Raw genomic sequence first — 19,363 nt, 5'->3', positions numbered from 1 at the left:
TGAGTCTGTCACTACACGCCCCGCTGGGCTTACACTTCCAAGAGCAAGAGAGGAGCTTTCGCAGGGCCTAACTTCTCCCCCACAGCTTCAGGAGAGTACACCAAATAGCCCGTGGATTGAGAGTCAATTGGTTGCTACCCCCACCAAGCTCAAATCCATAGGGTGGAGTTCAAATACCATGCTAGGGCCTCTTTTTGGACGCAAGCAAGAGACAAGGCCAATAGGGAGCTCTTTGAGATTGCAAGCCCACTAGGCAGAGAGATGGTATCCGCCGCAGGTTGCGAGGCCAGGATGAATCCATTGTTACAGCCTATGGACCTATGAGACAAAAGATGATTACAAGTATCCATGGAATATCATCGTCATGGCGATTATGGATTTGGTAGGGCCAGCCTCACCTGGGAGAGTGGACCTAGCATGATCTAGAGGATAGTGAGGATATGCCTATCACCCCCTTTTTTACATATAGTGCACTGTTGGGCCGTACGATTCAGATGCCAAAGGTTGAGGGCAATAGCTGCAAGACACTAGTAGTCCCAAGGCCTCCCGCCACATTTTCTCTCAGATTTTTCGAAGCGGCTGTGGATAGTTTTCGGTCAGGAAGATCGCTCTCTTCATGCAACAACTGGCACATACGAGCTTGGTAGTGGGCACTTGGTGGGCCATTGGGGGTAGACCAGCATTATGTCCGAGGTGTGGCCACCCTCAGGAGCCTCAACATCATTGTCTTTGGGATTGCCCAAAGGCTCAAAAGGTTTGGCAACGGATCCTACGCATTTTCACTATGGATCGAGCCCCCACCCGTATTGTTATGTGGAGCACAATCACTTGGGCCACAAAGGTTGTAGTCATCATGCCATTTGAGGAGGAGAATGGGGGACTAGCCCTTCAAGTCTCCCACCTTCATATTAGTACAGTGCAAGTTCCAGCTCCACCAACAGGTCACTAGACTCCACGTTCTTGCCACATATGGGAGATTTACGACAGTATTGCTGCGTGGCACATCTAGTGTTATATGTGGTACTAACATGGTTTGTCATTTTTTAGTGCTATGCGCTTATAGTAGCCACAAGATTTATCAGTGGTTCTCTAGTATGAACACAAGCCTGATATGTTTTATCAGTGGTGTTCTAGTGTGAACACCGTCCTAATGTGAGCATTCTCTCATATTCTTCATGATGAGAGTGCTTAGATACATGATAGTTATATGATTCTCGTTAGGGAGATATTTGCTAATCATCCTCAATCTGATTAGGCAAACAAAGGGTGCATCCTCAATCTAATAGGCAAACAGAGAGGGTGCATTAGATTTTGGAGGATACGCTTCGTGCATACGTCTCCAGGCGACCATATGGTTGAAAGAGGTACATCCCAATAGTCAAGTTTGCCTAAGATCCTTAGCAACAGCAAAACTTCAAGTATTCAAATTTATGCTAGTTTCATTTTGCCTTTTATTCCACAAAGATAGTCCTACAGGAGCGGTGGCTTATGACTAAGTTGGTTCCTATATAGGTAGCTATGTGGAATGTCATGTGCACAGATGCCCATGGACAAGTTCCTCAGCTAGTCCAGAAAAGGCAGCCAGAAAAAGGACCATTAGAACCAGAAAATGGAGCACAGAGAGCTGTTGGCAGTGTAGACTGGAGCAGGGCTTGGAGAGCAAGAGGAAAAAGCCTGTCGGCTGTACCACAAGGGAGTCGGCTGTACCAGAGGTGGAGGCGGCTGAACCAAGTTGAAGGGGGGCCGCAGGCGCATCATCGAAAACAAGCATTAATGACCAGTCGGCTGAATTAAATAAACTTTAATGAAATTATGACTGGCCAGCAGTCGGCCAGCATAAAGGGGGTCCAAGACCCATATAAAAGGGCCCAAGTGCTCCTCATTGAATTCATTCAACCCACTAGGGGTATGAATCATTAGGAGTCCTAGTCTAGGGCAGTTTTGGGGTGTTATCACCTTTTTCAAGAAGGCAGCCCATGGCTGCAAAGACATGTACCTTTTTGTACCATAGTATATACTGAATTTCCAGCACTTCTCACTCTCTCTCTCTACTCTCTCTCTACCTGCGTTTTTGCATCAGATGGTGCGTTTTTGCATCAGAAGGTTTCCAAGAGTGTTTAGGGCTGAAAGAAGACTACCCAGAGCTTCCGCATGTTACATTGGTATCAGAGCATCAAGCTCAGCAAAGCTAAACACTGATTCAGTCCCATATGATGGTGTACAGGTCCAAGGTACAGGAAAGTACACGGACACGGATTCGAAGCGCAAGGCGAGAACACAGATCGGGAAGAACTCCCAGGAGGTTAGTTGGTGGTGTTCCACAGTGCCAGATGGGGATGGCAGTTCCGTGAGCCAGATAGGTTCTCAGGTAACGGTCCCAAGGGAGGTTGATCCTCCAAGGGTGATGTGAGAGTGCCAGACTCAATTCCAGGAAAGAAGACCAAGACGGTGTTCAGAGTCAAGGCAGGAATGGATTGTGGAGTAGAGGAAGACCAGATGCATAGATCTTCGTCAGAGACAGAGTGGTTTGGAGAACAGGCCGGACACTCAGAGAAAAAGGGTTGCCAGGGATGGATGATGACAGAGGGACTTCGAGAAAAGGATTGGGATGATGACAGTCATCCAAGAGCAGGTTGGAATCCCGTCATCAAGTTTAGCAGAGGGGGATGTCATGTGCACAGATGCCCATGGACAAGTTTGTTGGGTTTTACACGTCTGTATGCACCCACGGGAGTGCTAGTGATCAGTCTAGGACCACTGGGGCACTTTTTACTTCAGTTAGTGGAGGTTTTTTCCCCCAGTTCACTCTAGTTCAGTTTATTAGTTATTTGGTCCACCCGGCACACTTATGGCCGGCCCATGTGAACCCTTATCTTTTAGGGTCACCTTTATGTGGTGGGATTGTACCTCATTTTTAATATAGAATCATAGGAGCTGCACGACTCACTCTCTCTCTCACTGTGTGTGTGTGTTTGCTCTACTGTGTGCTAACCCTAATCCTTTCCCGGACCTTCATTTGGTATCAGAGCCTGGAGAGTACCCGTCGTCAGTTGCTGCTGCAGCCCGCCATCAGAGAGAGCTGCCCGTACTGCTGCTGTGTCTGCCCGTACTGCCTGACAGCAGCCCGTACTGTTGCTACAGCTCTGCCCTTGACCAGAAGTCGCCGCCGCCAGCAACTCAGCAGACCAGGCCACCGCCTGTTGCTGTCTCCAGGCGCCGTACAGTCGCCGCCTTCCTGCATACTCTACGCTGCCCTCCTGCAGCTTTGCGCCGTACAACTGCTCCAGCTCCAGCTGCTACAGCTCAGCTCGACGTTCAGCCAAGCCAGCTGTCTGTCATCAGCACCTGCATATGTACCTGTAAGTGAATCTTCAGTTTGGGTTTTCCTTCTGTAGATTGTCTCTGCAGGCATTGGCAGAACATTTGGGTGCAGGTATTTGCAAAGCAGTTGGGTGCAGCATTTTTTTTTGGGCATTTCCAGGGTTTACTTGCTGCAAGGTTGGTCAGTTGGTGCATTGAAAGCACATTCAAAGGACACAGCTTGCAGGCAATTATTGGGGTTTTTGTTCTTTGCACACAGGTTGATACTCTTGTAGAGTATTTTTTTCTGCTTGGAAGTCTGCCAGCAGAGTTTGTACACATTTGGGCATTTGCAGGCATTTGTTCTGCATACAATGGCTGCTCCAGGGAATGATGTGTTCACTTTTGTGTCCAAAGAGGACAAGCTTGATGGGACAAACTATTCCTTGTGGAGTTTCATGCTGAAGAATGTGTTGGTCGCCAAGAATCTTTGGGATTATGTCAGTGGGGACGAGGCACGTCCAGTTCCTATTGCCCCAGAGACTCCTCCGCAGGGGGGTGCTCGTGGGAGAGGAGTACAGGTGCAGGTAGCCCCAGTTCAAAGGACAAACGCCCAAAAGGCTTGGGATTCGAGGGATGCACAGGCACTCTCATTGATTGCTTTGTCGGTCCAACGTTCCATTATTCCTCATATCCGGTCTGCGGGTACATCGAGGATAGCGTGGACGACATTGGAACATATGTATGCAGCCAGGAATGAGGCTCGTATATCCTTCTTAAAGAAGGAATTGGAGAATGTCAAGATGCATGAAGGAGAGGAAATGAGTTCACATGTGAACAAAATACAGGATTTGCGTGAGCAACTCATCAATGTAGATGAGATTATGTCAGATGCACAGATAGTCTCAAGGACTATGGATTCTTTGCCACCATCCTACCTCTCTTTTCATACTTCTCTTTCTCTTTCCATGCGACATGCCCGGGAACCGTTGACGTTCCAAGACTTGGTTGGGTTGTTGTTGCAGGAAGAGCAAACGAGGAAGAACTTGGGGGTGGATCAGGCAGCTGCCGATAAAGCTTATGCTGCTGATCATAAAGGCAAGGGCAAGTTTCAGCCCAAGTCAAAAAGTACAGGTGGTGGTGGCTCCTCACAGGACACTAAAGGGTCTGATGGACAGCCCAAGAAGAAGGGCAAGTGTCACTATTGCAAGAAGCCAGGCCATTATATCATAGATTGCAGGAAGAGGATTGCCAAAGAGAAGGAGAAGAAGGACAAGGAGTCAGGGATGTCTGCCACAGATGCCTCTCATTCCGTAGCATCCACTGAGACTGCTTCCTATGCAGTAGACAGGGATTATTGCTTCTATACTTGCAGTTATGCACCCTCTTTACATGCTCTCAGTATGACAGATCATGCTCGTACATGGTACTTTGACAGTGGTGCTTCAAAGCATATCACATCTCGCAGAGAGTTGTTTTGTAATGTAAGCCCTGCCCCTGTTGGCAAGTCAGTTCAGTGTGCCAACAATGCATCCTACCCAGTTCGTGGCATAGGAGAGATCCAGTTGACAGCCATTGATGGCTCCATTCTTCGCCTACAGGATGCCTTATTTGTGCCAGGCATCAAGAAGAACTTGCTCTCCATTTCTTCTATGGCACAGTGTGGCTTGCATGTCAGTTTTGATGACGATAGATGTATTGTCAGAAGCAAGGGGACGGAAGGTCTACTGCTTACTGGCACATTGAGCCATGGGTTGTATCAGCTTGATACATTTCAGCCTATAGATCAGTCCGCTTATGTACTCACTGATCGTACTCCATCTATGGTAGATGCGGAGTTGTGGCATGCACGCATGGGGCATGTCAATTATGGCAGCTTATTGTTGCTTCAGAGACATTCTATGGTCAGAGATTTACCTCTATTGGAGAAACCATTGGATCACATATGCGAGGGATGTATTTTGGGCAAAATGCATCGCTTCTCTTTTCCCCGTGATCAAGCTTTGAGGGCAACACAGAAATTGCAGCTCATACACAGTGACTTGTGTGGTCCGATGCAGACCAAATCATTGGGTGGCTACTTCTACTTTGCCACATTCATTGATGATTTCACTCGGATGTGTTGGGTGTACCCTTTGACTAGAAAGTCAGAGGTCTATGATGCATTTCTGGCTTTTGTTGCACTTACAGAGACTGACTCTAGTTGTAGAGTCAAGACCTTACGGTCAGACAGAGGGGGGGAGTACATGTCTTCCCGGCTGAATTCTTACCTCGTTGGAAAAGGTATTCAGCATCAGTACACTACAAGGTACACCCCTCAGCAGAATGGGGTAGCGGAAAGAAAGAACAGGTCACTTATGGAGATGGCCCGTTGCATGCTTAAGGGCAAGAAGCTACCACATGTGTTTTGGATGGAGGCCATCATGTGTGCTTGTCATGTATTGAACAGATGCCCTACCAAGGCACTGAAGACATTGACACCTTTTGAGGCTTGGTATGATCGCAAGCCTACAGTGTCACATTTCCGTACTTTTGGGTGTGTTGCATATGCCCACGTACCGCAAGAGTTGCGAAGGAAACTAGATGACAAGGCCACTAAATGCTTGTTTGTGGGGTACAGCCGTGAAAGCAAAGGTTACCGGTTGTACGACCCCTCCTCCAAGAAGTTGTTTGTCAGCAGGGATGTGATTTTTGATGAAAAATCAGAATTATCCATTGCTGATTTTGATGCTTTTCAGGCTACAAATGATGTCTTTGAAAACCTACTGCCTATGGATTTCTATTCCACAGATGGGCAACAAGTACATGATGCTGAAATTCAGCCGGTTGGTCCACCTATGCATGCTGAAAATCAGCCAAGAGCTGAACCGAATATTCAGCACATGGTACCTCAAGAACCCGTTGCAACACAGGGGGCAAGGCCGATACCGAGATGGTATCTTCGTACCTTGCAGGACAGCCATCTTGAGGCACCTCTTGTTGGCCGCACTCGTAGAGAGACAAGGTCATTTGAGCATGCAGATGTTATTGACATTGACATGGTTATGGCAGCCAGTTTACAGGATGATGATGAGCCTGATAGTTATGAGGATGCATGTGAAAATGTGCATTGGAAAACAGCCATGCAGGCTGAGTTTGATTCTATTGAAAAGAATCACACATGGGATTTAGTTGATTTGCCCAAAGGCAAAAGAGCAATTGGTACCAAATGGGTCTTCAAGATCAAGAGACACGCAGATGGCTCTATTGACAGGTACAAAGCCCGTCTCGTAGCTAAGGGCTATGCTCAGAAAAAGGGCATTGATTATGAGGAGACTTTTGCTCCTACATCCCGTATGACAACACTTCGTTGTGTAACCGCATTGGGTGCACATCATGGTTGGGTTGTTCACCAACTCGACATCAAGACTGCATTCTTGCATGGGGACCTCGAGGAGGAAGTTTATGTACAGCAACCCCATGGTTTTGCAGCACATGGTCATGAAGGCAAAGTATGCAGGTTGAAAAAGGCCTTGTATGGTTTGAAACAAGCTCCTCGAGCTTGGTATGCAAAGATAGATGCCTTCCTACTTGACCAGGGCTTTGTGAATAGTCCATCCGAAGCCACTTTGTATGTTAAAAAAACATTGACATATCTGCTGATCATCAGTCTATATGTGGATGATCTCTTGCTTATGGGATCACATGACGATGAAATTGCAGCTTTCAAGAGGGTATTGCAACAGACATTTGACATGTCTGATTTGGGGCCTTTACATTACTATTTGGGCATCCAGTTTGTGCAGAATGATAGGGGTATTGGTATGATGCAATCTCAGTATGTGGATACACTTCTGAGAAAGTTTAAATTTCAGGATTGCAAGCCCATGAGCACTCCTATGGAAACGGGGCTGAAACTGTCCATCCATGATGACAGTGATTCTTTTGATGTTACCACCTATGCACAGGCTGTGGGCTGCCTCATATACTTGTGTAATACGAGGCCAGATATTCAGTTTGCAGTCTCTCAGCTCAGCAAATTCATGCACAGCCCACATATGTCACATTGGCAGGCTGTCAAGCGTGTATTCCGTTACTTGCAGGGCACCAAGACCTTTGGCCTATGGTATGCCACAGGGGGGTCTATGCCTCTACATGCTTACAGTGATTCAGATTGGGCAGGTGATTTTGACTCTCGCCGTTCCACGAGTGGGTTTTGTTTCTTTCTTGGCTCTTCATGCATTTCATGGTTAAGCAAGAAACAAACCACAGTTGCCAGTTCATCTTGTGAGGCAGAATACAGAGCCGCATACACTACTACAGTGGAGTGCATTTGGCTACGCAGGTTATTGGCTGATATGGATGTATTAGTAGAGGAGTCTACTACCATTTACAGTGACAGTCAGAGTGCCATTGCAGTGGCCAGGAATCCTGTGTTTCATGCTCGCACGAAACACATCGAGATCCACTATCACTTTGTTCGGGAGAGACTCCATGCAGGTGATATCAGTCTGATCTTCTGTCCTACAGATCAGAATGTGGCAGATATCTTCACCAAGGCACTTTCCAGAGAAAAGTTCGAGGCTTTTCGCACTGCCTTGCACTTACAGCCTCTTGGTGCTTGATATTTACAGTGATCACATATCACTCCAGGGGGGTTTGTTGGGTTTTACACGTCTGTATGCACCCACGGGAGTGCTAGTGATCAGTCTAGGACCACTGGGGCACTTTTTACTTCAGTTAGTGGAGGTTTTTTCCCCCAGTTCACTCTAGTTCAGTTTATTAGTTATTTGGTCCACCCGGCACACTTATGGCCGGCCCATGTGAACCCTTATCTTTTAGGGTCACCTTTATGTGGTGGGATTGTACCTCATTTTTAATATAGAATCATAGGAGCTGCACGACTCACTCTCTCTCTCACTGTGTGTGTGTGTTTGCTCTACTGTGTGCTAACCCTAATCCTTTCCCGGACCTTCAAAGTTCCTCAGCTAGTCCAGAAAAGGCAGCCAGAAAAAGGACCATTAGAACCAGAAAATGGAGCACAAAGAGCTGTTGGCAGTGTAGACTAGAGCAGGGCTTGGAGAGCAAGAGGAAAAAGCCTGTCGGCTGTACCACAAGGGAGTCGGCTGTACCAGAGGTGGAGGCGGCTGAACCAAGTTGAAGGGGGGCCGCAGGCGCAGCATCGAAAACAAGCATTAATGACCAGTCGGCTGAATTAAATAAACTTTAATGAAATTATGACTGGCCAGCAGTCGGCCAGCATAAAGGGGGTCCAAGACCCATATAAAAGGGCCCAAGTGCTCCTCATTGAATTCATTCAACCCACTAGGGGTATGAATCATTAGGAGTCCTAGTCTAGGGCAGTTTTGGGGTGTTATCACCTTTTTCAAGAAGGCAGCCCATGGCTGCAAAGACATGTACCTTTTTGTACCATAGTATATACTGAATTTCCAGCACTTCTCACTCTCTCTCTCTACTCTCTCTCTACCTGCGTTTTTGCATCAGATGGTGCGTTTTTGCATCAGAAGGTTTCCAAGAGTGTTTAGGGCTGAAAGAAGACTACCCAGAGCTTCCGCATGTTACATGGAAAGAGTAGACATGCATGAAGTTGCTTTTGAAGTCAATTGTCTGATGTGGCTAGACTTTCTCCAATTCAAATCCAAGAGTGGAAATGTTCTCGTGGGGGAGTGTATTAAGTACCTAATGCTAACCACATGGAGCAAGCCAAATCTTGGGTTAGAAGACCCTAGGGCAATGAGCTAGAATGACATGGGCTAAGGGTTTAATAGAGGATCCATAAATTATAAGCTATTATTAAGTCGACAGTTATTTTTAGGTTGACTTATGGCTATATAAGTGGGGTGAGCCTATTGAGATTGTGATGGCCAGCCACCTAGTGTGTGCTATCATGCAACCTGAGTAGGGCTGCATTTTTTCCGCCTATTCAGTGATGTCCTACAGAAGAATAGGTCTACGTTTTCATTGAATATGGCCGCCCTTATGCTTTCCCAGATCTAACCTTTTGAGTGCCAACCACTAGACCCCCCCTGATGCGCCTCCTTCCACCCATGTTTGGCTACATTTGAAGCACCAACAACGTGCCTTGCTTGCTTGCTATGTCCGCCCTCTATTTGGTGTGTTTGGCCCTCTTTCTTCCCTTTGGCCAAGCGCCCCTTGCACACACAAGAGCTATCTAGTACAAAATTTGCAAAATGCAACCTTGATGAAAAAAAAAACACAAAATTGAGTGAAAACAATGATGATGATGATGAGGTTCTTCACAATGGATCTCCACGCCCTTACGAGAGAGAAAAAATGCATCTTTTTTTCCGTCAAAACCTGACGCTCTGATACCAATGTAGCATGAGTGCTTGTGGAAGCATGTTAATGAATTGATAGAATGCAATTAGCGTCTAATCAGAGACTTAAACCCATGCACAAACAACTATTGTTTCATGATCAACACACATTAGAGAGAGAGATGACCTACTCTATCATGTATTACTAACACAAAATATGTTCAATGGTAGCACTGCTCCTGAGTTCTCAATGATGACTCACTGATGAATGAATGAGTATGACTAAGGCCTAGACTCCTATTTTTAGTGTCTAGTGTTGGTGAGCTAATGTTGGTGAGTTGGCTACCAACTCTACCAACCCTAATAATAATGTCCAACTAAGTGTGTTGACACAATAACCCAATAACTTTGTCCACACTAGGCTGCTCATTGGCAGCTGGACAATAATACAATGATCTTGCACAATAGTCCTTACAAACACATAAATCCAGCCACATACGCGACCTTGCTAGCCAATGGGTAGAAGCATGTCCACGTCACAATCGAGAGGGCGTGCACGTGACACATGCTTGGATATTCAATTTCCTATCTCATTTCTTCTAAGCGATTGCAATTCTACAAATCGTTTCTCTACATTGAGGGCTGTGTAATGTAACATGAATGCTTGCGGAAGCATTTTTATGATTGATTGATTACGATTAGCACTTAATCAGAGACTTCAACCCATGCAACGAATTGCTTCTTTTTCATGCTCATAGTAGAGAGAGATAACCTAATCTACCATGTATTACTAACATGAGCTATATACAATGCTTAATAGAGATACTCAATGCTAGCACTGCTCTTGAGCTCTCAATGACTCAATGATGACTAACTAATCAATTAATGAATATGACAAAGGCCTAGACTTCTATTTATAGTGTCTATGTTGGTGAGTTGGCTACCACATACTCGACCTCTGAGCTGGCCAATGGATAGAAGCATGTCCACGTCACACTCAGGAGAGTGTACACGTGACATCCCCTCCCACTTAACTTGGATCAAGAGTGCAAATGATGCTCCTTCGCTCCAATCCCGTACAGATCTTCTGACGAACTCTCTTTGCTCCACACCAGTACGAAATCCAATAGAATGGATATTAGACCTGTTATCTCCAATGAAGTCTCTGCCACTACCTCGTCGAGAAGTGTGGGCATTGGAATTAGCCCCTTTGCCTCTATGTGCTAGGCTAGCATGGTAGAGAACATTGCAGAATCGCTCATCTCATCCTGCTTGTAACTCGCGGCGGTACTCGGGGGACTAGGGCCTTTGACACACTTGTTGATACCATCAATGCATATTAAAACATTTAAACATAGCCACAGCCTTAACACATATCCATCATCACTTTGCATAAAACATAAAGCTGAACAAAACATCCACAAATGCTGAAAATGGAGCTTGCACGTGTGACACCGCATAGAGGCCGGAATGGGCCGACCCCCCCCTTGGAGTATTTTATTACCCAAGGAGAATAATATCATGTACAAGCTTTGAGGGCCTTACTCGGACTATTTTGAAGGCTTCCATCACGAAGAAATATTGAAGGCAAGGTATTTAATCATTGTATTATGATTTCAACCATTGGGCATTTGTCTTCTTAGTTGGTTATATGTCAGAATATGCAGTGGAGATGAAGACAAAATCTGAAAACACAAGAGCAAGTGCACTGCAAAAAAACACAGCAATAGAGAGGGAGAGAGAGAGAGGCGTGTAACTCTTCTATATACACTAGGAATCCCGAAATATTGAATACAAACAGTGTGGGGGTAAGGGGCCATTTTATATGGCCCCTATTATCCAATCGGCCAGTAGAAGAGGCAGCCGACCGCACCCTAAAAGGTCCACGACATGCTGCCGCTCCACTCGGCCAGCTTCTGTGAGTCGGCCAACACACACGTCAAGTCGGCCAGCTACAGAGAGGCGGGAGCAGCAGGAGCAGTCGGTCATCACCTGGATCAATCCAAGAGCCACAGGACAGCCTCCCACACCTGGTCTTTTTTTAAAAACCTTTTAAAATATATTAAAAAAAGAGTTTTTTTTTTTAAATCTTCTCAATGCTTTGAAAAAAAGGAAAAAAAGAGATGTTATCTGAAAAAAAAAATCACTGAAATTTTTTTTCTGGAATCTCTTGGCTTTCCGCTTTCCCGAAACCTTTTGGCTTTCCAAATTCCGGAAAATCTTTTGAACTTTCGAATTCCGAAAACTTTTGACCTTTCACATTTCGATTTTTTTTGTCTTTTCATTTTCCTGAAACTGTTGGCTTTCCATATTCCGGGAAAACCATTGGGATTCCAAAATTTTTTGACCGTTCGTATTCTAAATGCATTCGGGGTAAATTAAAAATAAACCAAGTTCATTCACGTACACCTTCCAAATACAGAAATGCAAAAACCAACATCTTTACTACTATGGGCCTCGCTTGTTCTCCAGGGGGTGTAGGCACAAAGTAAGCGAATGGTGTTCATACCCTTCCATACTTCCTCTAGCAAGACACGCTCAGATGATTCATCAATGAAACCATGGACTCGCCAAATTGTAATTAAGCCCACCACTTTGTCCTTAACTTGAGAAAATTTTTCATCATTTTCAAGAAGTGGAAAGGATGTGAGACCTTCCCATGCTTGTGCACCATCTATGGTCTTCTGCTTGATCTCCACGGGTGGCCTCCCTCTCAATACACGCATCAACAACATCAATGCTAACATTTGATGAGGCCATCACAAACAAAAAGAAGGAGGGTTTAGGTTGTTTTACTCTTCTAATAAGGCTTGGTGGTGGCAATGCTATATAACAAATTGATTTGGAGCTTGCCTCTATATTTATAGTAGTGGGAGAGGTTCAACACTCAAAATAAAAAACTACATTTATTTTTTTAAATGTTATTTATAAAGGTTTCTTTCCTTGAATTTCGGCACCACAAAAAAAATGCATATTTTGTACTTGTTTAGGAAAGAGTGAGTATGTATTTGAAGGAGATAGACATTGCACAATAGATAGACATTGCATAATAGAACCCTCTACACAACAATGAGGTGACATCCACAAAGATTAAGCTCAACTGATTATCCTTGCATTCAAATTTCTAAATTAGGGTATGTTCTCCTACGAGACAAGGCATTGTAAAGCTCAAGATCAGATAGGATAGGTTGGTGTGGATGAACATATTCTTGCTCTAGCTTAAGCCTAGCACACGTACATAAATGAAGTACAAGTGCTTGCATCCAAGGTACGGCTTCTTCTTGGCGTCTCTATCTGTAAAATTTGGACATGTACAAGACGGTTCGTCTTTCATATGCACATCATATTTTCCCACGTGTGCATTATCCTCGTGGGATTCGATCTTGAAAACTTCATACTTGTGCTCCACTCTCTGCACTTCTTCTACCACCATAGCTTTCATTTTCAAAGCAGCCTTTATTTTCTTGGCTGCTTCCTCTGATATTGACGTGCAGTACTTGACTCTTATGCCATTTTGCATGCTTGACCCACTAGCCTCTATGCTAGCAGTGGACTCATATGGTGGATCTTTTGAAGTTGCAGTTGTAAAGAACCTTGAAGCCCCACTGCTATGCAATGGGGTGGGCACAACACCTTCTGCATTCTTGCACTCCACCTGGTATACACTTTCCCACAATATACCTCCTCGTTTGTGAAGTTCATTCCTATAGTAAACTGGCCATATCTTGGGTGGTGGACTGGGCTTTGGGTCTATGTTATTATCCACTATATAGCAATGAAGCATGCAATCAGGGCCTATATAGCAATGAAGCATGCAGTCAGGGCAGAACCACATCCATTGTCTAACGAGACCATTAGGGTGCTTGCGATAGCCTTCAAAGGAAGGTGTAGGCACACCCATAGCAGATCTAACTATGTGTTGCCTACACCTCTTACCCCCATGAGGCGTTTCATTGCATGTGACCTTGCTGCTGCCAATGCATATCCTTCGGATTGCCCACATTGCTTCATTTGCTTTTTGCGCTCAATGACATTACCCTCTGTGACTTATGCAGTACTTTCTGGAGTTTTGCTTGTATCATGTTTTTTGAAATTGATCTTCCGTGGCCTCCCCCAGAATACTTGCGGTCTCTTACATGTGTGTTGTACTCTGGTCAATATACGTGGCCTCATCAATATCAATTACCACCCTTGAAGGTATCTTGTGACGTGCACTCTCTTTGTCCACCAGTGAGAGGGGTAGGCCTTATCATCAATATCAATTACCACCCTTGAAGGTATCTTGTGACGTGCACTCTCTTTGTCCACACCAGTGAGAGGGGTAGGAACCCTGTACATGGGTGTTTCTTCAGTTGCCTGATTAACTATTTAGACCACTTTGGCAGGGCTTGTAGAGCACCGTTCTTTTAGTTTCTCCAAGCTTGGGCCTTTCCCTATGTGCTTGCCTTGAGTGTAAGAGTCTGGGCTTGTAGAGCACCTTTCTTTTAGTTTCTCCAAGCTTGGGCCTCTCCATATGTGCTTGCCTTGAGTGTAAGAGACTGCCTTTGTGCTTTGCAAAATTGCATTCACCATATTGGTAGTACATGCATCATAAAGAGAAATCTTGTGTCTATATCCTTCCCCTACCATCCAACAAATCTGGAGAGGGGGGAAAAATGAGAAAACACCTAAATCGGGCGGGCACACCCACAACAGAGGCCTTGGTGTAAATATACAGACAGGAGATGATTGCTAACGGATCATAAGGGCCATATAAAATGGCCCCTTACCCCCACACTATTTGTATTCAGTATTTCGGGATTCCTAGTGTATATAGTAGAGTTACACGCCTCTCTCTCTCCCTCTCTATTGCTGTGTTTTTCTGCAGTGCACTTGCTCTTGTGTTTTCAGATTTTGTCTTCATCTCTGCTGCATATTCTGACACGGTATCAGAGCTCTAGGCTCTTGATAACTCTTGGGAACTGTGTGAGCAAGAGGGGGGCTGTTTTGTGGCTGATTGGTGGACTGTTTTGGACTTTACTTGAGATGGCTGAGAGGCACGTGAAGATCCCAACACTCCCCACGTTCCCAGTGGACCGTCCGTTGGACGCGAACAACTATGGCATATGGAAGGTAATGAATCCAAGAGCCACCAGCCTCCCACACCTGGTGAAAATAGGGAAAAATATAGTGTGGGAAAAAATTGAGAAAACACCTAAATCGGGCGGGCACACCCAAGCAGAGGCCCTGGTGTAAATATACAGACAGGAGATGATTGCTAACAATATATGGACATCCATTGGGCACTTGCTATTGCCATTGGGGATGAAATTGAGCCATTGGGCACTTGCTATTGCCATGGGGTATTGTATCTCAACCATGTTGGCTCATGGACAACATTATGCGCCTATGATTCAGCCATATGGGTTTATGGACAGCTTTATTGGCTTATGATTGATAGCTCTGTGGGCTATTGGATAAGCTATGTTTGCAGATACCCCCACGGAATATACATATTCCTAACATTTTCATGGAGCTTTTTGAGGACAACCCCTATATATGACATCTCATATTTTTGGATTTTAGCCATCTGGAGTGCAAGTCTATATGCAATTTGGGAGAGCTGGAATCATGTCTGCAGCTAGCATTTTTGGCTAAGGGACAGAGATCTAGGGACATCACTTTCTGGTTATCTTTTGTATTTTCAAAACATTCTTTACTTTCCTTCATCGTACATAGTACATGTATTAGGGTTAGGACTACTCGTGTGTGCTTGTGTCTGAATGTATTCCGCTGCTTTCTATCTCTGTTAGCACTTGCACAGTACCAGTAGTTTTATGTAGAGAGTAAGTCCTTCCATGTATCATTACCCCCTGTTCTCTTTTGGAGATGGTTGAAAGGATGGGATGAATCTTTGTGGTTGGTCCGCAATCCCTTGCTAAGATAATCATCCCCGTTCTTCCCATCTCAAGAAGAAAAATACATGGTCAAACATTGGGGTGACGTAAAAAGAGGAGCTTGCCCTCTATGTAAGAGGACAATGCTTAATGAAAAAATATCTAACTCTTTATCGTTTTGTGCTTACAATCAGCCACATTGTAGCCTCATACAGGTTCTTGTGTTCTTCCTTCTCCGACTCTTTACCTTGAAACTTTTTGTGCTTACATTTAGCCCAAACGGCTTCTCATGTTCATCTTCTTCCTTTTCTCTTCAACTGCTTCAAAAGTCGCAACCCCCCTAAAGGCTAGTCTGCATGCACCTTAGTCTTACCTTGGGTTCTTGTCCTCAAGAAACTCTTGCACGTCCTACCGATATTGGGTTAACCATTTTCCAGCATGAATTGGGCTAATCTAAACGAGTCTCGAAGCCAGGACCAGGGCAGCCTCCATCATTATGTGAAGTAATAAATGACTTTGCCCATGACCGGAAACCTTGTGGGTGAAACATGTACTGGATGCAATGGTTAGATTATGACAATAACCGGGCTTGCAAAGACATGAGATTTAAGGTTACTCTCATTGTTTAGTGGATTCTTGTCACTTATGTGGAGGTTGAGAGTTTAGAAAGGCTCTCAGAGTCTTACAATTTAATGATAAAATTGTGTTTACAGAATACATAGTTATGTGTTTTGGGATATCACGTAGGTTTCTAGTATTATTGCCGAAGAAATGCAATGAGAGTTCGTTTCTTTTTACGGAGCAAATCCTTCGCCACATTCCAAAACCCTAAAACCAGTAGAAACTACTTTTCCGAGATCTTTACATGTTGGATTGGAAACAGAGTACAAAAATATGAGAGGAGAAGACTTCAATGCGGAGTACCTCGTCTTCTGAGATGTTTCGAGGGAGTGAACCAACGAAGAGCTTTGAGAAGCCTTCACCATCTGCTATCATTGGAAATCGAAACCCCGGTCCAACCATCATTGCAAAGCCATGAGAGCCAAAAGAAAAAACCGACGAGAAGAACATGAGAAATTAGGGTTTTATGGATGGAGGGCATACCTGCAGAGCGATGGTGAAGGGCCATACTATTGCGTTTCTGGCCTGCTAAGGGATGGGCAGGGCCAGAGAAGGAAGACGGGCGGGGACCCAATCCCAAATGCGAATGCGGAAGGGGAAGAGGCTGTCGGGGGTGCTGCCCGGCCGCCTGCGGATGCAGGAGAGGCGGGAATTGCTGCGATTGCAAGGGGGCATGCACCGCATGAAACTGTCGCCGGGCGTCCATTGCCACAAAGACGCAGAAAACCCCCCAAAAATGAAAATACGCTGGCCTCTGCACAGAAGCCGGCAGGTGGGGGAAGCAACCTTTGTATATTGTATATATTAGCAGAGGAGAGGATGGCGGGAGCTTAATACTGCATACTCTGTTCTGCGTGTGAGCAGAATTGTGCAAGTACGTACCTAGCCTTCAGTCCCACACATAAGTGCATAAGTCAGGTTATTTTTAGCCATGGTAAGTTGTAACCATTGGTTAGGGTTACATGAGCAGAGCCAATTCTCCATGTTGCATTCATGCAAGTTTTGGATGCTAGAAGCTAGGATTTCTCTCTCCTATGTGCACGGGTCACTCAGGACTATGCACTCATTCTACCTAGCTTTGCCAAAAGAGGCATAGTTGGCCAAGTCTTGTGTAGTCTTGTGTGCTTTTCAAAAAGTGTAGTTGACTATGCCTAAGACTTAGTAGGCTCTAGTGGTTGCTCCATATATATACTTCCTCCTCAAGGTTCCCATTAGGGACATCCACATGATAAAAAATCCAACCTCTTGAGTTGTTAATTGGACAGTGAAGATTAGCAATCCTAGTCAAGATCAAGCAAAAAGCAATGGGCCATATCAACAACTATATTGGGGTTTGGGCATTCACTACCTAAGAATAGTAGTCTCCAAGCAACAATTGAGTTTAAGGCCTAACAGGCACCAATGGGTTGGTCATATCGACAACTTATTAGGTTTAGGTATTCTCCATGCAATAATTGTGGTTATGGCCAAATAGGCACCAATTGGTTGGTCACATTAGCAAGCAATTAAACAAATAAGTAGACATTGAATGTTTTTAAAAAAACTAACTAAGAGTAGCAAGTCAAAAGATGGTGATAGGTACAAAGGAGGCAATGAAGTGACATTGGCAAATCACACAACTCCAAGGAGTAATTTTAGCACATGGGACATAGTGATTGTTGGAATTAGGGTTAGGGTTGCAACAATGCACACACATAAGATAGAGAAGCTTGAGAGCACACAAACTCAGTAGATTAGAATGAGTAAATGTGTGCCAGATACAAAAGATAAGTACACGCCCCTAAATGAGTAGATAAGAAACGTGTACATACGCACATGGGAAAAAACCTCCTAGTGAGGGAAAAAGTGCCCCGACGGTCCTAAGTGTGTTCACACACATCACTACCATATAATGCTACAGTGATTAAAGGTCAAGCCATGCATGTAACACAAGTGCCATCAACAAAGTCAAAGGAGGTGTAACAAGACAGGATTAAAGAAAAGTTCTTAACACCTAAGGAGTGGAAATCACATAACTCCAAGGAGTAATTTTAGCACATGGGACACGATGATTGAAGGTCAAGCCTCAAAAGGATACATGTAATACAAGGTGCCTTCAATAAAGTCAAAGGAGGCGGGACATTAAAGAAAATGAGTGGAAATCAAATGTAGAGGATGAGAAGCCGTTTTGACTTGATCTTTAGATCAAAGTGTATTACACAAGTCCAAGCTATGCTATTCCATTAATTTGGTGGACTCAAGCTTTAATTTTTATGGGTATGGCTTTAGTATAAGCATTCCCTCTTTAAGTGAGATTTAATGTAGAGCTTTTATCACATAGAATATAATTTATAAGCTTAGTGGGCTTTTAGGAGTATTACTCTACTCTACTTAAGCTCTAAAAAGCTTGAAATGATATTCTATACATGATGTTTTTACAACTTTTACAAGAGGGACAGTTTATGGTTAAGTTGGGAAATTTAGCATGTTTCTACTTCATGAACACAATTCATAGAGAACAATCAAGGGAAGAAGCCATTTTAGAGAAGAAGAGAGTGACAAAGGCAAAGGGAGGAGAAGAGACAGTAAAGAATGAGGATATAATAGAATTGCCATGGTCCAATGCGAGGAACTTTGAATTGGGCATTATCTTGGTTCTACAACTCAAATTAGAGACAATCTCATAGTATCGAGTTGGTGAAGTCAATAACTTGTCAGAAAAAAAAAAACAAAGAAAACCCCCAAAAATAAATTGCTTAACTCCTCCAGGTGAGAGATAAACTAGCATAGTTATAGTGTTAACACACACATCAATGTGTACAACATGGCTTGTGAATGCCAGTAGATCATTGTGAAGCTTAACCTCATGAAAGACGTTATTAATGGTTGAAAGACCAGATTAACATAGGAAATATATTTTTGATGCCTTGAACTTCTCCAAAGTACCATAAGCTCTATATTCGCCCTTATAGACCTCATACAAGGGTGTGAGCCTGCATTCATGAACCTAGACATGTGAACCTGCATATGTGAGCCTAGAGACATGAGTCTAGAGGCATGAACCTAGAGAAGTGAGTCAAGAGACGTGAGCCTAAAGACATGAACCTACAAGTGTGACCCCACACATGTGAAAGTACAGATGTGACCCCACACATGTGAAAGTACAGATGTGAGTCTACATATGTGAATTTGGAGACATGAACCTAGACACGTGAGCCTAATAGAAAAAAAAAACAAAACAAAAAAACATAGAACTTTACAAAAAATAAAATAAAATTTCTTGAAACCATTCTCAAACCTAATCTAGAG

The 19,363-nt window shown here is 44.3% G+C and overlaps 1 protein-coding gene across 8 annotated transcripts in view; it reads right to left on the bottom strand.

The window, feature by feature from the left end:
- Positions 1–17,144, bottom strand: part of LOC147621617 (flowering time control protein FCA-like) — a 114,451-nt gene extending 97,307 nt beyond the window's left edge. For 4 of the 8 annotated variants that reach the window (XR_015269864.1, XM_086824404.1, XM_086824408.1 and 1 more), the window contains exons 1-2: positions 16,559–17,143; positions 16,379–16,440 (exon numbers count right to left, since the gene is read on the bottom strand). Coding sequence is in view for 7 of the 8 variants with exons in the window: in XM_086824404.1 (XP_086680530.1) it covers positions 16,379–16,440; positions 16,559–16,781 (285 nt within the window). In the remaining variant the exon portion in view is untranslated. Of the gene's footprint in view, positions 1–16,378; positions 16,441–16,558 lie in introns of all 8 variants that reach the window. The other 4 variants (XM_086824407.1, XM_086824410.1, XM_086824406.1 and 1 more) reach the window with 2 other exon arrangements.
- Positions 17,145–19,363: the final 2,219 nt, after the last annotated feature.

The sequence above is a fragment of the Cibotium barometz genome, chromosome 30 (assembly GCF_041138505.1).
Source record: "Cibotium barometz isolate CiBa-2024 chromosome 30, ASM4113850v1, whole genome shotgun sequence".
Taxonomy (NCBI): domain Eukaryota; kingdom Viridiplantae; phylum Streptophyta; class Polypodiopsida; order Cyatheales; family Cibotiaceae; genus Cibotium; species Cibotium barometz.
This window is presented reverse-complemented; position numbering and strand designations above follow the sequence as displayed.